The sequence below is a fragment of the Nicotiana sylvestris genome, chromosome 1 (assembly GCF_000393655.2).
Source record: "Nicotiana sylvestris chromosome 1, ASM39365v2, whole genome shotgun sequence".
Lineage (NCBI taxonomy): Eukaryota > Viridiplantae > Streptophyta > Magnoliopsida > Solanales > Solanaceae > Nicotiana > Nicotiana sylvestris.
The window spans coordinates 134812177-134836169 of record NC_091057.1 but is presented as its reverse complement, the minus strand read 5'-3'; the positions used below and the strand labels follow the sequence as shown (position 1 = coordinate 134836169).

The 23993-nt window shown below is 40.9% G+C and overlaps 1 protein-coding gene across 1 annotated transcript; it reads right to left on the bottom strand.

The window, feature by feature from the left end:
• Positions 1–20491: 20491 nt before the first annotated feature.
• Positions 20492–20794, bottom strand: LOC138874709 (uncharacterized mitochondrial protein AtMg00810-like). The gene has a single exon (XM_070153488.1). The coding sequence runs from the start codon at positions 20792–20794 to the stop codon at positions 20492–20494; it is 303 nt and encodes a 100-aa protein (XP_070009589.1).
• Positions 20795–23993: the final 3199 nt, after the last annotated feature.

The window sequence follows — 23993 nt, the reverse complement described above, 5'->3', positions numbered from 1 at the left end:
CGTTTCGGGGTCCCTGGATCAGGACCATTGGATCTCATCAATCCGACGGTCCGGAACTAACGAGGTTCTTAATATAAAAGAGTCTGAACCTTCCCCCTACCCCCATTTGCATCGTCTTCCTTACCCCACCCTTCCCCTCAACAAACCCTAGCCCGCGCCGCCATCAAACCCCTCACCGGCGGTGAACACAAACTACGCCGTTCACTCCGAGGTTAACACCACAGATCCCCCTCACTCTCCTCTTTCCATTGTACCTACTGGTGTACCTCGAACAAGGCCGGAAATCGTCGAATCTTGGTTTGAAGTTTTCCGGCCAAGTGACAAATTCATCCAAATCAGTCCAAAATCACACCCCACAACCCTCGGCCCTTCCTCAACACTAATCCACGGCTATTTTCTTTCAAATCACCGTGAAACGGCCCGAATCTTAGATCTAAGAATTTCTGGCCAAACCCTAAAACCAAATCCTTTTGATTTCGAACCGTAGTATCCTTAACCATGTGTTCTCTTGTAAGAACACATGGTTAGGGATGTTACGCGTCAAAAATCTGAAAGGATTCAGATGTTTCTGACTGGCCGGAGTCCCTCATGCCTTTGTGAGTTTTATTGCTTCCTTTTACTCGCATGTTTGAAGTATTATTTACAGTGTTGTTTCGTTAATTGTTCTGTTAATTTTATGGTTTAATTGCATTAGTTTAAGTTCTGTTAATTACTGTTGATTCTGAGTTTGATATTTGGTTGAATGATTGTAAGTTCATGGTTTAAGAATTAGTTTAAAGTTCACTTAGTATTAATCATGGTAGCTTAAGCTCAGTTTAATTTTGTTTAGCTTGTTTGAGTTGGTATAATTGAACAGAATTGATTTTGGTCAGTCTGATTAGTTAGTTTCTGAATGTTAGTTAATTAATTTCAGTTAGTTTTAGATTGGGTTAGGGTATTGGGTATAGCTGTTAAGGATGAGGGTAGGTTCAGTGATTTTGAAAGGCTTTCAGGGGTAGTCTGGGTATGGAAAAGGGTAGTTCTGATAGGAATAGTAATATCAAGGTATATGGAAGGGCAGTCTAGGTATTGTATGGGTAGAGGAATACCTTAGGGCCTTCTAGAATGGGGTGCAAGTGTAGATTTTGATAATTGTAATGCAGTTACTTGTTTAGCAAGATAAAAATAGAGGGACCAAATTGAAAATAGGGAGGGACTGATTGGAAAATCAGAATCTGATCTATTCTCTTTGGGGTTGCCTATAAAAGGGCATGAAATGCCTTGGAAAAGGGGTTCCTCTCTCTTCTTCTGCCTTCAGCCCTAAGTTTCAATTTGAGCTTTCATTATTGCTTTTGATTTCAGCCAGCATTTTAATTCCAAAACTATTCAGAAAACAAAAACATCAAAAAATGGAGAAATCCGAAACAGTTTCACAGTTTCATTACTAGTTTTTGGACTTCAGCTGGGTTTTGGGGTTTAGCAGTATCGCAGGTGTGTTTGGTTTCAGCTGTGAGGGTCAGGAGTATATTTGGAGTATGTGTTGAATTGATCTGTGAGGCTGCATGTATTTCTGAGTTTCAAAACTGTTTTCTGGCCTGTCTTGTGGTATATATTGCTGGGTTTACTGCTGTTGTTGTTGAAAGTAGCTGATTCCTCTCCTTTTCTCTATTTTCCTTTCAATTTCCAGGTACTTGTTTTGTAACTCTCAAGTTTATGGAATTGAAGTAAACATGCTGTCTGAAGTTGATCTCTGAAATTTTTATGATGTTTTTGTCTAAATTAATGTATGAAACAATTAGGTTACCCATGTCATTTAGCGAACTTCATAGCTTTTTCCCAAAAATAACACTACGTTAGTATCTGTAGGCACGATTTAATAACCTTCTTAAAATTCGGGTGCGCATTGATGCGACTAAATCCAAATCTCGACGAAGTCGAAATGTGTTGATAACTGCGGGTGCATTGATTGCGACGTGGTTCGAAACGCGTTTTCATGACGTCGCAATTCTTAAAAAATATAACTATAATAAAAGCGGTGTAAAATTAATAAAAAGCACATGAACTAGCATGTATTAAGATCAGATAAAATCAAATACAATAGTTAAGCGACCGTGCTAAAACCACGGAGCCCGGGAATGCCTAACACCTTCTCCCGGGTTAACAGAATTCCTTACTCGGATTTCTGGTTCGCGGACTGTTAACATAGTCATATCTTTCCTCGGTTCGGGATGCAACCGGTGACTTGGGACACCATTAATTTCCCAAGTGGAGACTCTGAATAATTAATAATCAAATCCCGCTTCGATTGTCCTTTAAATGGAAAAACTCCTTTACGCCCTTACTGGTGTAGGTGTAAAAAGGAGGTGTGACAGCTCTGGCGACTCTGTTGGGGAGTCGAACCCAGAATCTCTAGTTCAGGGTTCAGAATTCGAGCTTAGATAAATTGTTGTATTTAATTATACCTGATTTTCCTACATGTTTTATGATAAATGTGCTAAATGTTACCGCTTCGATATTATCTGAATTGTATATAAACTATGCCGACACCCTTCTCTCGTTACCCCGGGGATGTGCTTATCGGTTGAGACTCCCTATTTTGTTAGTGTCATACCTTGAAATAAGAAAGAGGTCGGACAAGTTACGAAGCCGGATGGCCTTTTGGTTCCCGGTAAGTTGCCCCCTCCTCGACTCGAGTTGTCCGCTCGGGTACACAGTCTAGAACACTGGCCCAGATTTTGAACATAGAATAACGTGACTTCATGCCGGATCCCTAGCAGGAACGCTTATTTGCATCACGTTGCATTTGACTTAGGGGACTCAACACAGGGGTTGGGTCTGTCTAGGACTAGCAACCTGAAGTGAAAAGACCATCCTGATGCATTCTCTTGTGTTGTGCATTTATTTGTTCCGAATCTGCATGTTGACCGGTTTCTGAATTTCGGGAACGTCGGAAATTGAAAAAAAATGAGAGAAAAAGAGAGAAATAACAGAAAACCAAGTACTATCGAAACTCTGCCAAAATTTGAGGAAAATGTTTTATTTTAATAGTTTGTTTTACTAAAAACAAAGGAAAAATAGAAAGGAGTCTTTTATTTTTGGAAAGTTGTTGAAAAAGAAAAGAAAAAGAGTCGTTATTTTTAATTGTTTTATTGTTTGTTGAAAATGAAAAAATCGTTATTTTGTCTTGTTTTCAAAAATAGAAAAAGAAAATAGTTTGTCTTGCCATGAAAAATGAAAATAAAAAAAGAGTCATGTTTTAAAATAGTTCGGTTAATTTGCCCAAACTGCGCATAGTTTGATTCTCACAGGGCGTGAGATACGTAGGCAACCCTCATCGGGTCCAACTTTTCCTTTTTGGCATGAATAAGCCATATAATGCCGTTTTTGTCAAAATTAGCAGAATGTTCCCTAACGGGACGCCGGAAGGCTGATTCTGCGTAAATAGCCACTTTTGGTCCTGTGTTTTCGTTTTTTATATATATTTTATCTCGAAATGAAAAAGCTAAGTAGAGTCGTCTTGCCATAAATAGCCTTAAAATCTTTTCCCAGAGCACTGAAGGACCATGTTTGAGCTTGACAATAAATAGGTAATTTTGAGTCGCAAATATAGACAGTTTATTTTTGTGTCAAACAAAAGTTTTCTTTGGCTTAAAACGTTTTAATAAATGTGCAGGATGAGCACAATGGTGAATGAGCCTTTTTCAATAATGACCAAAATCCCTTTTGAGCTGCAATTATGGTGGAATGACTTAGGCAAAGAAGGTCAAGACGAAGTGAGAAAATATTTGAAAGACCTTCCGGATTTATTAAACATTCAGCCTCGGGGGATATTATCAGGGCATTGGTCGCCCATTGGGATTCGGCACATAATGTATTTCATTTTTCAGACTTTGAACTCACCCCAACATTGGAAGAAATAGCGGGGTACATTGGAAGTGATCAAGCTCCATTGAGATTCAAATACTTGATTGCTCCTAGGGCCATTACCATACACCGATTCTTGGATTCCTTGAAAATACCCCGAACAGTTCACCATCCAGATTTTGCAAAGGGTTTCTACAGTTTCCGCTTCATGTATGATATATATGGCCATGTGGGCGGGTTCAATAGTCCAGACTTTAAGCTTTGCAGCAGAAATAGCCGACAAAAATGGGAGGAACACAGACGAGTGGCATTTATGATAGCTTTTTTGGGCCTCGTAATATTTCCAAGGAAAGATGGTAATATTGATTTGAAAGTAGCGGGCGTCGTCAGTACTTTGTAAACCATGGGGAAAAGCACTTTAGCACCTATGATTGTGGCTGATATCTTCAGAGCTCTCACTGCGTGCAAAGCTGGGGGCAATTTTTTTGAGGGATGTAACTTGTTGTTACAAATGTGGATGACTGAGCATTTGTGCCCTCTCTCTCAGTTATTGAGTTATGGTTCGGTTGAGAAGACTTGTATAGGTGAATTTTACGCAAGAATCAAAGGGGTTAGTCTTCCTGAAGGAGTCGCGGCCTGGGCATTATTATTTCAGAATCTCAATGCCAACCAGATACAGTGGGTGTTTGGATGGTTGCCTGTCGAAGAAGTCGTATATATGCCAGCAGCCCGCCCGCATTTTCTGTTGATGGGACTCAAAAGCATCCAGCCCTATGCGCCATATCGGGTTCTGAGGCAACTAGGCAGATATCAAGTAGTACCGAGAGACGAAGATTTGAGTACCCAAGTGGTCGAAATCAGTCCAGACGGTCGATTCCCCGAGGAAGAAGTTCGCCAAATTTGGAGCGAGTGTCAACATTTGATGGCAAATACTTGCGTGCCAGATAGAGTCAAAGGGGAAGTTGCCCCAGGGTATCACGAGTGGTTCAAAGGCGACGTGGCATGTGGGAGACCGGCTAAAAGACCTCACCTCGAAGATTTCGCCAAGTCATCCCAAGAGCAGTGGGACTGGTTAGCAAAGGAAGAAAGCTATCGAGTTTAGATTGGTAAACTAAAGCAGCAAGTTGAAAGTTTAAAATTTGAAAACAGTGTACAGGTTGCCGCGGATCAAGGAGAAAAGAATAGACTAGCCCGAGAAAATGAAGCACTTAGGTCCCAAATCCGACAGTTGAAGATAACCTTCGATAAGCAACCGAGGAGCCGATCCGATGAACAATTGGTAAAAAGATTGGAAAGCGAAGTCAGAGAATGGCGGGATGAGTTAGAAAAATCTGAAAATGTCATGGCAAAACTTAAAGCACAGTGGGCGACAAGAACCGAAGAGCGTCACCAATACTTGAATCAGTTGAAAAGGGACCATGAGAAAATTGTTGCCAGTTTAAAGAGAAAAGTAGTTGCCCTTGAAGGTAGAGCGGTTAGGCAGGCTAGAGACTTCGAAACTGAGAGCGGACATTGTTACAACTTGTTAGCCCAAATGGAGGCAGAAGTGCAACAGCTGCAAGACCAGCACTTGCAAGACTCCCGAGCTTTAAAGACGTGCAGCGATCAGATAAGACGCTTGCTCATAGAAAAGAAGCAAACAAAAGACAGGATTAGAGCCATTGCTCATGCTATTGTCAGGAGATGCCGGGTTTGTGAAGACATGACCCGTACTACTTTTATCTCAGCAGTGATGATCTATGTGAAGCGAACCATGAATGAGTTAGAGCAGCTTGAAAGGGATTTGGATCCTAGACCCGCGGCGAGGCCGAACGACGCCCCGCGGATACCTAAGTTTGAAGCACTAGAATATGCATAGTCCGTGTCTTTGAGTGTCTACCATGTCGAGTCAGTCTTTTGTACGTCCGGATTGAGTATGTTTGCAGCTTAGAGTTTTTGTTTGCTTTCAGATTGCGTTTGTTAGTTTCTTTCCAAAACAAAAGATGTCGAGTTTGTAAGAGTTTGTTTTATTAATAAAAGTTGAGCATTTTATTTCCACCTTTATTTTTGCATTTATCTTCACGAACTACGCTTGGTCTGATTCATGCGGGGTCACTATACGTAGGCAATCTCCATAAGGATTCGACCATAATCGTAAGAAAAATAGAAAGAAGAAAAGGAAAATAGAAGGAAAACCGAGAAAGAGAGAAAGAAAGAAAAGAGCGGAAAAACAGAGAGAGAAAGAAAAGCACAAGAGAGGGATAAGGTGAAAGAATAGTAAAAAGAAACAAGGAACGAAATGCCGGGATGACGCATGCAATCGAGCACATGCATAATAGAAATGAATAACTGTATAAGTGCATTCATGCCAACGTGCGGTTATTAAATCTGATAAGACCTAATTGCTAACAAAGTGGTTGTCTAAATGTGTGAGTCCAGGCAGGTGGTTAGTTGATTGGCAATTCTGGCAACTCACCCGTACAACACCTGGTCGAAAGATCAAGTAAAAATGACAGGGCAGGATTCGGAAATCAGCATCGTAGACCCTTCGAATGAGGTTGAGGTAACCGATGTGGGTGCTATGAAAGAAGAGATGAGGAAATTAAAAGCACAAATGGCCGAAATGCATCGGGCATGGTCGCAGGGACATCCGACACCACTATATCCTGCTAACCCATCTTACATCCCACCCCTGGCTCAAGCTCAGGAGCCTACCACTCCCCACGTGTCTTCAGCTTTCCCTTATCAGGCCCAGGGTTATGGTACCACGTCATATGCTCCCCCAGCTCCACCCTCTAAATAGAACCCTCCACCACTTATGGTTCCCGTCTTTGTGGCACCTGCCCCAGCTCCACTACATAGATCATCCAGTGAGCCGCTATTCCAAGCTCACGACACCCAATATTACCCTCCCGAACCCACTTTCAAAGCACCTGAGCCATATACCTATTCTCCCCATTTTGAAATCCCGGGAGAAGTTGAGAAACCGGTTAAGAATGCAGAACAAGAGGAAGTGATTCGTAAAGTCAAAAGCCTGGAGCAATCCTTCAGGAACATGCATGGTTTAGGTAACCAAGTTAGCGTCGCATACAAAGATTTGTGCCATTTTCCTGATGTCCAGCTGCCTGTGGGGTTCAAAATGCCGAAGTTTGACTTATATGAGGGGCACGGTGACCCAGTGGCCCATTTGAGTGGTTTCTGTAGCAAAATGAGAGGTGCTGGGGGAAAGGATGAATTGTTGATAGCATATTTCGGTCAAAGCCTGAGCGGGTCAGCACTAGAATGGTACACGAGGCAAGACCCCGGCCGATGGTATACATGGGATGATTTGGCACAAACATTCATTGGCCATTTTCAATATAACCTCGTGATAGTCCCCGATCGTCTGTCATTGTTGAAACTGGAAAAGAAACCTGGGGAAAGCTTTAGAGAGTTTGGTTTCCGATGGAGGGAACAAGCTGCAAGGGTTGATCCTCCCATGAGGGAGAGTGAGATGGTAGATTACTTCTTGCAAACATTGAAACCTACCTATTTTGGTCATCTAGTAACATCTATCGGAAAGTCGTTTAATGAAGTGGTAAAGATGGGAGCCATGATTGAAGAAGGATTGAAATCTAACAAGATATTGAGTTACTCGGCGTTGAAAGCAACCACCCAGTCCATCCAAAGCGGTACTGGTGGCGTGGTTGGGAAGAAGAAGAAAGAAGAAGTTGTTGCAGTTGAAGCTAGTGCTTGGTCCAGGCCCAATAACCCTCCACTCTACTACAACCAACCCAGACCCCACCACCCAAACTACCAATATACCCCATACGGCCCACCGCAACACTATTATCCACCACCAGAACCACATTTTTCTATCCACCACGCCCAAACCTACACTCAACCCCCAGTGCACTCGCAATGGCATACACCAAGTCCCCAAAATACACAGCCACACCCACAAAACACCTATCCACCTCCCAGGGCTAACAGACCAGGAACCAACTTCCGCCCGAACCAAGCTTTTATAAGTGAGAAGGCCTCAAACAGAAAAACATTTACTCCACTGGGAGAATCTTACACTGCTCTTTTCCACAGATTGAAACGGTTGGGAATGCTAACCCCAGTTGAATCCAAAGCACCAAACCCTCTTCCCAGAAACCTGGACCACTCTGTTAGCTGCGAGTATTGCTTAGGGATGCCGGGGCATGATACTGAAAAATGCTGGAAGTTGAAAAACGCGATATAAGAGCTCATTGATAATCGCCGTATTGAAGTACAGGCTCTAGAAGCCCCGAACATCAATCAAAATCCGTTACCAGCGCATTACGAGGTCAACATGATCGAACTGATACATAAGGGGGCAGAGCTTAAGAAACCGTCGTAGTTGGTTATGGTGATTCGTTCTACGGAAGCCAAAGAAGAGACAGTGAGTGCAAGGCCAGCGGTTCAGTTAAAAGCAATAAAAGACAAGCCAGTGGTAGTAATGGGAAAGGGACCATTTGCGGTTGCAAAAAAGCCAGAGCCAGTCAAGTTAATGGTACCATGGTCATCATCTCCACTCGTGGTGGTGGTGAAAGGAGCTTATGTAGAACCGGTTGTCATAAAACCGGTTGTCCAGTTACCCATGGTTGACAACAAAGCCGTATCGTGGAGATATAACAAGGTAGTGGTGATATACAAAGGAAAGGAAATTGAGGAAGAGAGTTGTGAAGCACAAGGACTAACCCGGTCGGGACGTTGTTTCGCTCCCGAAGAGTTAAGAAAGGCTAAGGGCACTAAAGACAATCTAGTGCCAGTCAAAAAAGCTGTGACGGAAGAAGAGGCAGAAGAGTTCCTGAAGAAGATGAAAGTACAAGATTATTCCATTATTGAACAACTGAGAAAAACACCGGCTCAAATCTCGTTGTTGTCGTTATTGATTCACTTTGATGAGCATTGCCGAGCTTTGATGAAGATATTAAATGAGGCTCATGTGCCTGACAAAATTTCAGTGAACCATCTAGAGACAATTGCCAACAAGATCTTTGAAGTGAACAGGGTAGCATTTTCTGATGATGAATTGCCTATGGAAGGCACAGAACACAACAAGGCTCTCTATTTGACGGTCAAATGTGAAGGTTCAATGGTTACTCGGGCACTAATCGATAACGGGTCGAGCACTAATATTTGCACGTTATCCACATTGAACAAGTTAAAGATCGATGAGGATAGAATCCGCAAAAATAGCATTTGTGTTCGAGGGTTCGACGGAGGGGGAACAAACACAGTAGGGGATATTGTACTCGAATTGACTATTGGCCCAGTCGAGTTCACGATGGAATTTCAGGTGTTGGATGCTGCAGTATCCTATAATCTTTTGCTGGGTCGACCATGGATTCATGCGGCCAAAGCCGTGCCCTCCGCGCTGCACCAAATGGTCAAATTCGAGTGGGACAGACAAGAAATTGTGTTATATGGGGAAGATCCCACATGCGCCATGAATGATGCCATTGTACCCTTTATAGAGACTGAAGATGATAGGGGACCATGGGTTTATCAGGTCTTTGACACGGTTCCGGTGAGCAGGGTGCCCGAGGGTAAAAGTATGCCATGTCCCAGGGTGCCAGCTGCGACCGTCATGGTAGTGTCAGAAATGCTGAATAACGGGTTCGTGCCCGGGAAAGGTTTGGGGGTTGAACTTCAGGGCATTACTCAACCTATGTCTTTGCCTAAAAATCTGGACACCTTCGGGTTAGGGTTCAAACCAACAGCGGCAGATGTCAGAAGGGCCCGTAAATTGAAGAAGAAAGCTTGGGTGCTTCCTAAACCAATTCCTCGATTGTCCAAGTCCTTCATCAGGCCGGGTATCAAGAAACAGTCATTGGCAAAGATGTCAGGTTCGTTAATTGGGGTAGAAGGGAATTTGGATAAGGTGTTTGAGAAAGTATTTGATGAAGTAAACATGGTTGAGGCCAAGGAAGGGTCAAGCAGAGCAGACATATAGTACATCGGACCACATGCTAACATCAACAATTGGGAAGCTACTCCTCTTCCAGTTCGGAGGGAGTCGTGGTAGTGGGTTTTGTTTTCCTTTTTGTCACCTGGATTATTCCAGGGTTTGTAATCCAGTTGCTATGTTCCGTCCGTTTGGATGAGTTAAAACCTTGTTGTCTTTACATTTAATGAAATGCAATTTTCTTCGTCCCTAATTCTCTTTCCATTTTCTTTTCTTTTCTTTCTTTGTACAGTTCTTTTTATGCTGATATCAATGATATGACATGCATGAGGAAACTTCGGCCCAGTTTTAAAAGCCAATATAGCTCAGAAGTAGTAATACAAGAGATCGAGTGTGATGATGGGGTGGATTGTAACAATGATGAAGCTTATGATGAAATTAGCAAAGAATTAAGTCATTTTGAAGAAAAACCCAAACCTAACCTAAATGACACAGAAGCGATTAATCTAGGGGACCAGGACAATGTGCGGGAAACTAAAATAAGTGTTCATCTGGAGCCACAACTCAAGGAGGAGATAATTAAAGTATTGTATGAGTACAAAGATGTTTTTGCATGGTCATATGATGATATGCCAGGTCTAAGCACCGATTTGGTGGTTCATAAATTACCCACTAATCCGGCACTCCTTCCTATCAAGCAGAAGTTGAGAAAGTTCAAAACGGACATAAGTGTGAAGATCAAAGAAGAGATTACCAAGCAGTTTGAGGCAAAAATCATTCAGGTTACACGGTACCCCACTTGGTTAGCTAATGTCGTGCATGTGCCAAAGAAAGATGGCAAGACCCGGGTGTGCGTCGATTATCGAGACCTTAACAAGGCAAGTCCAAAAGATAACTTCCCATTGCCCAACATCCACATACTGATCGACAACTGTGCCAAACATGACATTGGCTCTTTTGTGGATTGTTATGCAGGTTATCATCAGATTCTAATGGACAAGGAGGATGCAGAAAAGACGGCATTCATCACGCCGTAGGGAACGTATTATTATCGGGTCATGCCGTTTGGTTTGAAAAATGCTGGGGCAACTTATATGAGGGCCATAACAACCATATTCCATGATATGATACACAAAGAGAACGAGGTATACGTGGATGACGTGATCGTGAAGTCTAGACAGCAATTCGACCATGTCAGAGATTTGAGAAAGTTCTTTCAAAGGCTTCGCAGGTACAATCTTAAGCTCAACCCTGCAAAGTGTGCTTTCGGGGTACCATCCGGGAAGTTGTTGGGGTTTATAGTCAGCCGGCGGGGTATTGAATTAGACCCATAAAAGGTCAAAGCTATTCAGGAGTTGCCACCTCCAAGAAACAAAACCGAGGTGATGAGTTTGTTGGGAAGATTGAACTATATCAGCAGGTTCATTGCTCAGCTCACGGCAACATGTGAACCAATTTTCAAGTTGTTGAAGAAAGATGTCGCGGTCAATTGGACTGATGAATGTCACGGGTAGAAAGGAGTAGGCTATCTACTATCTCAGCAAGAAGTTCACATCTTACGAGGTTAAGTATACTCATTTGGAGAGGACATGTTGCGCCCTAACTTGGGTGGTACAGAAGTTGAAACATTATTTGTCATCTTACACTACTTACCTCATATCTCGCTTGGACCCGTTGAAGTATATTTTTCAGAAGCCCATGCCCACAGGAAGGCTTGCAAAGTGGCAGATCTTGCTTACAGAATTTGACATTATATACGTAACGCGGACTGCCATGAAAGCACAGGCATTAGCCGATCATTTGGCTGAGAACCCCATCGATGAAGATTATGAGCCTTTGAAAACCTATTTCCCTGATGAAGAGGTGATGCACATTGATGAATTGGAACAAGCAGAAAAGTCAGGATGGAAACTTTTCTTCGATGGGGCTGCAAATATGAAAGGCGTGGGAATAGGAGTAGTACTTATTTCGGAAACAGGTCAGCATTACCCTGTTACGGCTCGGCTTCAATTCTACTATACAAACAACATGGCAGAATATGAGGCATGTATCTTGGGATTGAGATTAGCTGTGGATATGGGTATACGGGAAATCTTGGTCCTGGGTGACTCGGACTTACTGGTACACCAAATTCAAGGAGAATGGGAAACACGGGATTTGAAGCTTATACCGTATCGGCAGTGTCTGCATGAGCTTTGCCAGCGTTTTCAGGTCATAGAATTCAGGCACATTCCAAGGATTCATAATGAGGTTGCTGACGCCTTGGCGACTTTGGCGTCAATGTTGCACCATCCAGATAAGGCTTATGTTGATCCATTGCAGATTCAGGTCTGTGATCAACATGCTTACTATAATATGATAGAAGAGGAAATTGATGGAGAGCCATGGTTCCATGATATCAAAGAGTACATTAGAACAGGAGTATATCCGATACAGGCCACCGATGATCAGAAAAGAACGATTCGGCGATTGGCAAGCGGGTTTTTCCTTAGTGGAGGAGTGTTATACAAAAGAACTCCAGATCTCGGGTTGTTGAGATGTATAGATGCAAGGCAGGCCACAACTATCATGACTGAGGTACATTCCGGAGTTTGTGGACCGCATATGAGTGGGTATGTTCTAGCAAAAAAGATTCTCCGAGCGGGTTATTATTGGCTCACGATGGAGCGGGACTGTATCAGTTTTGTGCGTAAGTGTCATCAATGCCAAGTACATGGAGATTTGATTCATTCTCCACCATCAGAATTACATACGATGTCCGCACCATGGCCTTTTGTTGTGTAGGGCATGGATGTTATTGGGCCAATTGATCCAGCAGCATCAAATGGGTACAGGTTTATCTTGGTAGCTATAGATCATTTTACAAAGTGGGTGGACGCTAAGACGTTCAAGTCTGTGACTAAGAAAGCTGTAGTCGATTTCTAGCATTCAAATATCATCTGTCGGTTTGGGATTCCAAAGGTAATCATCACAGATAATGGGGCTAATCTTAATAGTCATTTGATGAAGGAGACATGCGAGCAGTTTAAGATTACTCATAGGCATTCTACTACGTACCGTCCCAAGGCAAATGGTGCGGTTGAAGCAGCCAATAAGAATATAAAGAAAATACTCCGAAAGATGGTTGAGGGATCTAGACAGTGGCACGAGAAATTGCCTTTTGCATTGTTAGGATATCGCACCACCGTTCGCACCTCGGTAGGGGCGACTCCTTACTCACTGGTATATGGTACCGAGGCAGTAATACCCACAGAAGTGGAAATCCCATCCCTGCGAATCATTGCCGAGGCTGAGATCGATGATGATGAATGGGTGAAAAGCCGTCTTGAGCAGCTGAGTTTGATTGACGAGAAGAGATTGGCATCAGTGTGTCATGGCCAATTATACCAACGAAGAATGGCAAGAGCATACAACAAGAAAGTGTGTCCAAGGAAATTCGAAGTCGGGCAATTAGTCCTGAGGCGGATTTTGCCTCATTGGGCTGAAGCAAAAGGAAAGTTTGCCCCAAACTGGCAGGGACCATTTGTAATAACCAGAGTGTTGTCTAACGGAGCATTGTATTTGACAGATGTGGAAGGAAAATGTATAGAAATGGCCATCAATTCTGATGCGGTCAAGAGATACTATGTATGATTTCTTTATTTTCTGAATGTATCTGTTTGTATCTGGCATATCTTAAAGATTGAAATGATGAAGGCATTTTGTCCTGCTATCCAAATACTCTTATCCCTTGTTATCCCCTTCGAGCCTTACTTATTTTTCATACCCCTCTTTCGGAATCAACGACACTATCAGGGAACACAGGTGCCGAACATAAAGGAAAGAAGAGAAAAACAAAAGGAAAAGAAAGAAGAGAAAAACAAAAAGAAAAGAAAGAAAAGAAAGAGAGAAGAAGAAAAAGAAAAAAAAAGAAAAGAAAAAGAAAAGAAGAAAAGAAAAAGAAAAGAAAGAGAGAAGAAGAAAAAAGAAAAGAAAGAAAATCACAACAACAAAAGTTAAATACAGTGAACTACGTTTGACTTGATCCCGAAAGGGTACGTAGGCAGCCTTACTCCGAGGTTCAGTCATACCAAAATAGAAATCCAAAAATCCCCAAGCACGAAACTGGGGCAGAAGGTGTGATTTTTGTGAAAATTGGATTCCGAAAGTTGTAATTTAAACCCATTCGAATTGTTTTAAGCCTTTTATACCTTTCTTTCTAACCCAATCCAAAAGCCTATATTACGGTCCAAAGAAAGACCTTTTGATCAATTTCTAAGAAATGACAGGTCAAGCAGGTGACGGTAATTCGTATCAGTGGCAACACTCTGGTTCAAGCAAGAAAAACGAAAGTAAAATGAGAGAGTCTTATTGGTGAAAACCTTCACGGGCACCATAAGGCGACGGGAGCTGAGAGAAAAAAATAAATGAGAGAGTCTTATTGGTAAAAACCCGCGCGGTCACCTTGAGGCGAAAGTGAGTTGAAAGAGGGTTAAATGGCAAAGGTTTGTGGGTGGAAAAATGTTTCGAGGTACCGCAGGAAAACAAGGGTAAGGTCTGGGTAATTCAAACAATTGATGGAAATTCTGGGCAGCAAAGTATGGCAATTGAAAGCTGGTTATTTGGACAGATTGGGCCGATTAATCCAAAATGCATGTCATGACCATGGGTATCAGCTGTCTCGCTCAGATAAGTTTCTTTTCCTTCTCTTCTTAAACAGTCATCTGGTTTTGGATCCTTCTTATCCTTAACTCAAAAATCGTCGCATTTCATTTTCTGTTGAGGGTTTTATCTAGCTGAGATATTCCAGTGCTAGTTTTGGCCAAAGCAAGCAGAAGGGACTTCAAAGCTCACTACCAGCTTCCGGAATTGTAAAGCACAGCGTGGTCAGAGCATATCAAAAACAACATGATGTAAAGTGGAATACAGGGAATTAACGGAAGTTTCATCGGGGAAATGATTGGGGAATGTCGTGGGAAAGGCAAAAGCTCAAACAAAAAGGTCAGAAAAGTAAAATAACAGCAGGGGTGTAAAACATTTAGGTCGCCAGATGTTGAGAAATTTAAAAGTTGGTCAGGAAGTCAAGCGGTTCAGGGTCAGTATGTGGGAATCAGTCAACACAAAGCAATGCAGGAGAAAGATTTTTCAGCAAGAATGCCATCAACTAACCACCATTTTAAACTGACGAAGTTTTCTTTGATTGTAACAGGGGCAGAAAGTTAGTCATTGAAAAGGAATTCTCCAAGAAGGAAAACAAGCAGCAACCAGGTTTAATTGCAAAAATAGGTGTAAATTGTCAGGACCTTCCTGGATAATAGGATGTAGTTCATATACCCGAAAATCAGGAGTCCGCCTGGAGAATAGAGACATACAATTCAATTTTTAGCAATCAGGAGTCCGCCTGGAGAATAGAGACATACAATTCAATTTTTAGCAATCAGGAGTCCGCCTGAAGAATAGAGACATACAATTCAATTTTTAGCAATCAGGAGTCCGACTGGAGAATAGAGACATACAATTCAATTTTTAGCAATCAGGAGTCCGCCCGGAGAATAGAGACATACAATTTAATTTTAGTAATCAGGAGTCCGCCTGAAGAATAGAGACATACAATTTAATTTTAGTAATCAGGAGTCCGCCTGAAGAATAGAGACATACAATTTAATTTTAGCAATCAGGAGCCCGCCTGGATAATGGAGGAGTAGTTTCAATTTTAGGTTCAAAAGACAGGAGCCCACCTGGAAAATGGAGGTGTTAAATATTTTAGCAGTCGAAATCAGGAGCCCGCCTAGAGAACAGAGGTGGTATAATTCAATTTTAGTTTTTAATCAATCTCTTTGTTTATTTTGAAGACAGGAGCCCGCCTGAAGAATAGAGGCACACAGTTCAAGTTTCGGAAGTCAGGAGCCCGCCTGTATAACAGAGGAATACATACAGTTCAAGTTTCAGAAGTCAGGAGCCCGCTTGTATAACAGAGGAATGCATACAGTTCAAGTCGAGGAAGTTGGGAGTCCGCCTAAGGGAATGGAAATATGGATTTTTATCGAGGAAAACACAAGACAACAAGGCAACAAGGAAGTACAAGAGCAAGTTTGAAGAATTTAGATAGGATTTTTTATAATTCATAGAGCATAGTTAGTTTAGCTTCTTTTATCTTTGACATGATGTAATAAGGGAGGTCAGCCAACAGTAACAGCAGCAGTAACAGCAGCAAGCGCAGTGTAATCACAGTTCCTGGTAGTCCCAGCTACCAGACACTCCCGAACTACACTGACCTGATTCCTGTTTAGCCCAGGATATGTAGGCAACCTCCGAAGCAGGATGCGGTCAAATTTTTCAAAAAAATGCTACGCACGGAATTTTCAAACGGGCAAAAATCGCTCGTATTTGCTCACTTGTCTTTGCCCGAAAACCTTTCGCGTTTCCGAGCAAAGAGGGGCAGCTGTGAGCACGTGATTTTTGCCCTATATATGAATAATTCCCAAAATTCCAATAAAATAATTTTTTCTTTATTTTTACAATTCTTGTGAATTTTGGTGGCGTTTTGTGTTAATTATTGGCATCTTATTTGTGCATATTAATTCATATAAAACACAAAGAGTATGCATTTGCATTTAGGTCTTAATTTTTATATTTAGTATCAATTAAGGGATAATTTGTTTAGAACAAAGCATGAAAATCACAAAAAATAGTTCACTTTTGCATTTTTAATAATTTTATTGTGAATTTGTCACGAAATAGTTTTTGAACAATTTTAGGAATTAATTAGTCTTTGTTTTAAAACAATCAGGATTTCATGTTAGTTTTACATCTTTATAAAAATTATTAAAAAAATTATTATAAAAATTGTAAAAGCAAGAAAAGAAAATAAGAGTATAAAAAGTGGTCTTATTTAAGACCCAAAATTTGGGCCAAATGCATTGAAACATCTCAGGCCCAAACGCCTCAAAAACATTTCAATTCAGTCCAGCCCAAGTCCCTACCCGATCTTCCCCCCCCCTTTCTAGACGAAACAGCGTCGTTTCGGGGTCCCTGGATCAGGACCGTTGGATCTCATCAATCCGACGGTTCGAAACTAACGAGGTTCTTAATATAAAAGGGTCTGAACCTTCCCCCCTACCCCCATTTGCATCGTCTTCCTTACCCCACCCTTCCCCTCAACAAACCCTAGCCCGCGCCGCCATCAAACCCCTCACCGGCGGTGAACACAAACTACGTCGTTCACTCCGAGGTTAACACCACAGATCCCCCTCACTCTCCTCTTTCCATTGCACCCACTAGTGTACCTCGAACAAGGCCGGAAATCGTCGAATCTTGGTTTGAAGTTTTCCGGCCAAGTGACAAGTTCATCCAAATCAGTCCAAAATCACACCCCACAACCCCCGGCCCTTCCTCAACACTAATCCACGGCTATTTTCTTTCAAATCACCGTGAAACGGCCCGAATCTTAGATCTAAGAATTTCTGGACAAACCCTAAAACCAAATCCTTTTGATTTCGAACCGTAGTATCCTTAACCATGTGTTCTCTTGTAAGAACACATGGTTAGGGATGTTACGCGTCAAAAATCTGAAAGGATTCAGATGTTTCTGACTGGCCGGAGTCCCTCATGCCTTTGTGAGTTTTATTGCTTCCTTTTACTCTCATGTTTGAAGTATTATTTACAGTGTTGTTTCGTTAATTGTTCTGTTAATTTTATGGTTTAATTGCATTAGTTTAAGTTCTGTTAATTACTGTTGATTCTGAGTTTGATATTTGGTTGAATGATTGTAAGTTCATGGTTTAAGAATTAGTTTAAAGTTCACTTAGTATTAATCATGGCAGCTTAAGCTCAGTTTAATTTCGTTTAGCTTGTTTGAGTTGGTATAATTGAACAGAATTGGTTTTGGTCAGTCTGATTAGTTAGTTTCTGAATGTTAGTTAATTAATTTCAGTTAGTTTTAGATTGGGTTAGGGTATTGGGTATAGCTGTTAAGGATGAGGGTAGGTTCAGTGATTTTGAAAGGCTTTCAGGGGTAGTCTGGGTATAGAAAAGGGTAGTTCTGATAGGAATAGTAATATCAAGGTATATGGAAGGGCAGTCTAGGTATTGTATGGGTAGATGAATACCTTAGGGCCTTCTAGAATGGGGTGCAAGTGTAGATTTTGATAATTGTAATGCAGTTACTTGTTTAGCAAGATAAAAATAGTGGGACCAAATTGAAAATAGGGAGGGACTGATTGGAAAATCAGAACCTGATCTATTCTCTTTGGGGTTGCCTATAAAAGGGCATGAAATGCCTTGGAAAAGGGGTTCCTCTCTCTTCTTCTGCCTTCAGCCCTAAGTTTCAATTTGAGCTTTCATTATTGCTTTTGATTTCAGCAAGCATTTTAATTCCAAAACTATTCAGAAAACAAAAACATCAAAAAATGGAGAAATCCGAAACAGCTTCACAGTTTCATTACTAGTTTTTGGACTTCAGCTGGGTTTTGGGGTTTAGCAGTATCGCAGATGTGTTTGGTTTCAGCTGTGAGGGTCAGGAGTATATTTGGAGTATGTGTTGAATTGATCTGTGAGGCTGCATGTATTTCTGAGTTTCAAAAGTGTTTTCTGGCCTGTCTTGTGGTATATATTGCTGGGTTTACTGTTGTTGTTGTTGAAAGTAGTTGATTCCTCTCATTTTCTCTATTTTCCTTTCAATTTCCAGGTACTTGTTCTGTAACTCTCAAGTTTATGGAAGTAAAGTAAACATGTTGTCTGAAGTTGATCTCTGAAATTTTTATGATGTTTTTGTCTAAATTAATGTATGAAACAATTAGCTTACCCATGTCATTTAGGTACTGTACTAATCTTGGTTTGTATGAATTGGACTGATAAACTGTCGAGTATGAGTTAGTTCATTTCGATTAGTAAGTGGATATTTGGGTATTTAGATTCATGTATGTAATCCAGGTTGTGGACTGTTTAAATTGTGCATTTCATGTTTAGGCAATTGTCATTTTCAATTTGTTTAAGTTCCCTAGTATGCTGAAGTTAAATCTGCAGAGTTGTAGTTGATTTGGAGTTCCATACACTTGGCTGCTTTTAAGTTTGGTCTAGTATGAATTGCATATTTAACAGCTTCATATTGGGCCAGTTTTGGGCCTGGCATACTAGCAGGTAGCCCAGAATTTTGGTCAGATGATAAATCGATTTAAGGCCTAGGTGCATTAAGGCCTGAGAAATTAGTTAAATCAAAAGGTGCCCAAGGATTCGATCCCTGGGCTGTATGACTGCAAGCCAAATTTTGGGCCTGCTTTATACCTAATGCCTAGCGCTCTAAGGACCTGTGCCTGCAGCATGTGCAACGGTAGGAGCTGGGCCTTATGGGTTCAGAGCCCATTTGCTCGGCATTTTCACCCGGATGTTCAAATTCAAATTTAACAAATGTTGGCCTTAACCAATTAGGATCCTTAAGTAATTAATAGCATAATTATCTCATTTTTTAACTTTGGGAAGGTTGTTTAGCGAATTTCACGGCCTTCCCCAAAATAATATTACGTTAGAATCTTTAGACGCGATTTAATTAAATCACTTTCTTAAACTCGGATGCGCATTGATGCGACCCAAATCTAGATCTCGACAAAGTCAAAATGTGTTGACAATCACGGGTCCATTGATTGTGACGTGGTTCGAAACGCATTTTCACGACGTCGTAATTCTTATAAAAATAAATAATGATAGAAAAGAGTTTCACAAATTGAGACGAGCCTCACCGCGCAAAAATAAATAAATGTGGGGCCCTTAGTAAATAGTTATCAAAATAATTAGAATTTGGGATGGCCGTTTAGCGAACTTCATGGCTTTTTCCCAAAAATAACACTATGTTAGTATCTTTAGGCACGATTTAATAACCTTCTTAAAATTCGGGTGCGCATTGATGTGACTCAAATCCAAATCTCGACGAAGTCGAAATGTGTTGATAACTACGGGTGCATTGATTGCGACGTGGTTCGAAACGCATTTTCATGATGTCGCAATTCTTAAAAAATATAACTATAATAAAAGCGGTGTAAAATTAATAAAAGGCACATGAACTAGTATGTATTAAGATCAGATAAAATCAAATACAACAGTTAAGCGACCGTGCTAAAACCACGGAGCCCGGGAATGCCTAACACCTTCTCCCGGGTTAACAGAATTCCTTACTCGGATTTCTGGTTCGCGGACTGTTAACAGAGTCATATCTTTCCTCGGTTCGGGATGCAACCGATGACTTGGGACACCATTAATTTGCCAAGTGGCGACTCTGAATAATTAATAATCAAATCCCGCTCCGATTGTCCTTTAAATGGAAAAACTCCTTTACGCCCTTACCGGTGTAGGTGTAAAAAGGAAGTGTGACACTACTTACAAAACTAGCACTAACAACCTAACTAACTAACTGCAAAAATAGCCATAGCTAATCCTAGCGATATGGCTACTAGTTAAATAATTATATTCAAGTTCTAATCTTAACACCCCCCCCCCCCAAAAGTTGGAAGGAAGGTACTCATTTCCAACTTGTGAAGCAGTGACGAATGTTTGATGCCTGTCAGGAATTTGGTGAGTATATCTACAAGCTGATTGTTTGTATGGACATAGTGTAGAGAGATTAATTCTTCAACGACCTTATCCCTTACAAAATGGCAATCGGCCTCTATGTATTTTGCTCGTTCATGAAACATTGAATTTCTGGCGATGTGCAGGGCTGGTTGATTATCACAGTATACTGGAATGGGAAGACTCAAGGGTATAGTTAGTTCCTCCAAAAGCTTAAGACAACCAAACAAGCTCTGCAACTACCTTTCTTGCAGATCTGTACCCTGCCTTTGCAGAGCTTAGTGTCACAGTGAACTGTTTCATCGATTTCCAACTAATTGGACTGTCTCCAAGTAATACAATATAACCGCTAACTGATTTTCTAGTCTTGGGGCAAGCTGCCCCATTTGAGTCACAAAAAGCTCTTAGTCTATAATCTCCACTGTTCGAAAGAAAAATCCCCATACCAGGATCACCTTTCAAATATCTAAGTATATGCATGGCAACTTTGAGATGAGAATCTCGAGGACTTTGCATGTATGGCTGAAATATTGGACATTGTAGGCAATATCAAGTCGTGTGTTGGTGAGGAAGTTCAGCTTTCCCACCAGCTTTCTGTATTGAGTGGGGTCTGTAAGTAAGGTACCTTCACTGGCTTTCAACTTTGTTGAGGGATCAAGTAGAGAGGCCATGGGAGTGCAGTGTGAGTGTCACACCTCCTTTTTACCTACACCCCCGGAAAGGGTATATATAAGCGAGTTTTTTCCAACTTAAAGTAACAATCGAAACGAGATTATTTATTAAAAGATTCAGAGTCGCCACTTAGGATAATTTAAGGTGTCCCCAAGTCACCGGTTCAAATCCCGAATCGAGAAAAAGATTGACTCTGTATTACATTCCGCGAACACAGAAATTCGGGTAAGGAATTATGTTTAACCCGGGAGAAGGTGTTAGGCATTTTCGAGTTTCGTGGTTCTAGCACGGTCTCTCAAATGTTATAATTGGCCTATTATCTAATTTTAAAAAAAATGTTTGAGCCTATGGTTCAATTTTAACTTTATACCCACTTTTATTCACATATTTTTAGGAAGATTCAACATCGCATAAAATGCATCTTGAATCACATCGCGTGCGACACATTTTATATAACGTTGTTGAGATTTGGATTTGGATCACATAAATGCACACCCGAGTTTAAGAAAATTAATTGACATAGTTCAGCAATCCAATTTTTATACTGTGACAAAATCACATTCAGCTATAACCAATTCGAGTAAATCCGAATATATAATCGAGCAAGCAAATTCAAAACCACGGAGAATAATTACAGAAACAACGGGGCCGCGTCACCAAACAAATAATTAATAAGAGCTTGCATAAAACAAGTAGAGGATGAAAGAGTTGAACCTCAATATAGCCGGAAAATTGATTGTTTCAATGTCTTGAACTCAAAAATGTGACGAACCGCAGACGGGAACCCAAATCGGCACCGAAAATTTAAAACCGGTAATGAATTCGAATCAACCTCGACTAAACTCCATTCCCATACTCGAATAACCAAAAATCAGAACCCAATGAATAAACAGAAACATCTTCGTCGACAGATTCGAACTTCAAACGGAATTCCGGATCAAATATTTCAGATCAAATCCATCGTTGAAATCCAATTTAACAGAAGGAATCAAATGGGTTTCTTTTGTATTATTTTTTTTGTTTGTAAAAACCTCATAGAACTAGGAACCAAAATAAGAACTAATTCTTATATCTGAACTAAGAAACAAATAAGAAAAGAAGGTTCAGAATCCGAAAAACCAAGACAAAACAGAAAATGTTTTCCTTCTTCTTCTTTAATCAAACAGTCGCCCTTATAGTTACTATTTTTGTTGAATCCTCGCTTGGCTTCCAGGTTTTGGGTTGCTGCTCTTGATGATGTGCAGCTGTTAGAATCCTAGGTTCTAGGTTCTCTCATGGTTGCCTCTTCTTGAAGAAGACAATGTGCAAGAGGCTTACAAAAATGGTGTTTTAGAGTTTCCGACGAGATGTTATGGACGGGAAGAAGCTGAAGCAGTGATGGATGATAGCCAGCGGATGAAGCTCCTAGTGGCTGTTCTAGAGATCGAGCCAGGTGGTCGTTCATCAACTGAGGAGGAATGGCATCGCTTCAGGTCTCGTAAAGAAGACAAAGCCGAGGGGTGGGGTTTTCTATGTAACGGCTGCTGATGGTCAGGGTTCTTAGGCATTTTTAGGTTGTTTCAGTGAAGAAGAAGAAGGCTCCAAGACTCCATGCAAATGGTTGGGATCGAGCCTTTGGTTCTAGGTCTCTGTTAAGAAGAAGCCAACGATTTTGGGGCTGTATGTTTAGAACCTGAAGAAGAAAGCAGAACGGGAGGTCGTTTTTTGGTCGTCAATGGCACTGCTTAGCTCCTAGGTCTCTCGTGTCTTCATGAAGAAGATGGAGTTCAAGGTCTTTTCATTTTTTTCATTCTCAGAAACTGCGCCCCTTCAGCCTTTTTCCCTAGGTTTTTAGCTGTTAGCCTCCTTTAGATTTTTTTTAAGCATCCCTTTATATGTAGAGTCTAGATTTAGGTATATTTTGTGTATTTTGACAATTAATCCCTAGGTCCTTTTGTGTTAAGTCCTTAGGGTCCTTTTTATTTATTTTTGTTCCAAAGAAGAGTCTAGAAGAGTCCCTAGGCTTAATGGACTAATCCGAATTGGGCCAATAATTGGGCTCCAAAAACTCTTTAAATTGTGATCCAACACATTGACTCATTTTAAAATAAGATAAAAATACTACACAATGCAAAAGCTAACAAGAAATTATTATATATTTTTTGTATTTTCAAAATTATATAAACATAAAAATAAGGTACTATTTTTGTATTTTTTTTTTAAGAATTATGAAAGATACATACTAAAGTATTTTTTGTAATTTTTTATTTTTATGACGAAATAAAGTAAAAAAGTCAAAAATAGTTGAAATAGTTATATTAGGCTTAAATTAAATATTTACGTGCTAAAATATGAAAAATCTTGGGGAGGGTCAAAAATCACATGTCTACAGCTGCCCCTCTTTTACTGAAAATACGAAGTATTTTCAGACCAAGAACGACTAGATAGGTTTTTTGACCCGACCCTTATTTAGAGAGACCAAAACTAAGAGAGAAGGGAATGTGACCGAGCCCTGGTATCTGAGCTGCCTACATATCCTTGGCGATAAAGGAATCAAGCCACGTGTAGTTTAGAGGTGAGTGAGATGATGGAGTATGCCGAGGTGGAGAGTCAGTCGAGGTGTCGTTCCGTCGAGGTTCCGACCCGCGGTCCTGATGTTACACCAAAAATCAAAACATGAAAAAGACTAGCTAAGCCTATCAACTACGAGTTACAAGATTCTTATCTATAAGTCTTCTGAAGCTTGATCTTGAGTTTTGAGTGGTTCTTCATGCAGACTTTAGATTTGAACCTTGATGCTTGCTAGTTGCAGGTGCTAGTTCCTCCTTCTTCAGATTTTCGGATCAAGACCAGGCATGTAGTGCTTGTGACTTCGGTCATGTCTTGAGCAGCTCACATCTTTCATCAACTTTTGCATTTGGATTCACTTCTTGCTTTTTTTTTTATTATTCTAGATTGTGACTAACTTCTGTTGATCATCTCAGACTGTTGACTCGCATTCCTGCCGCGAGCTTCTTTTATTGCTGACTTGAATTGCATTCTGAAGTGAATTCCCTTGTTTTCC

Coding starts and splice junctions, on each gene's coding strand:
- LOC138874709 (XM_070153488.1), bottom strand. CDS start 20,794: ATGCAAAGTCCTCGAGATTCTCATCTCAAAGTTGCCATGCATATACTT.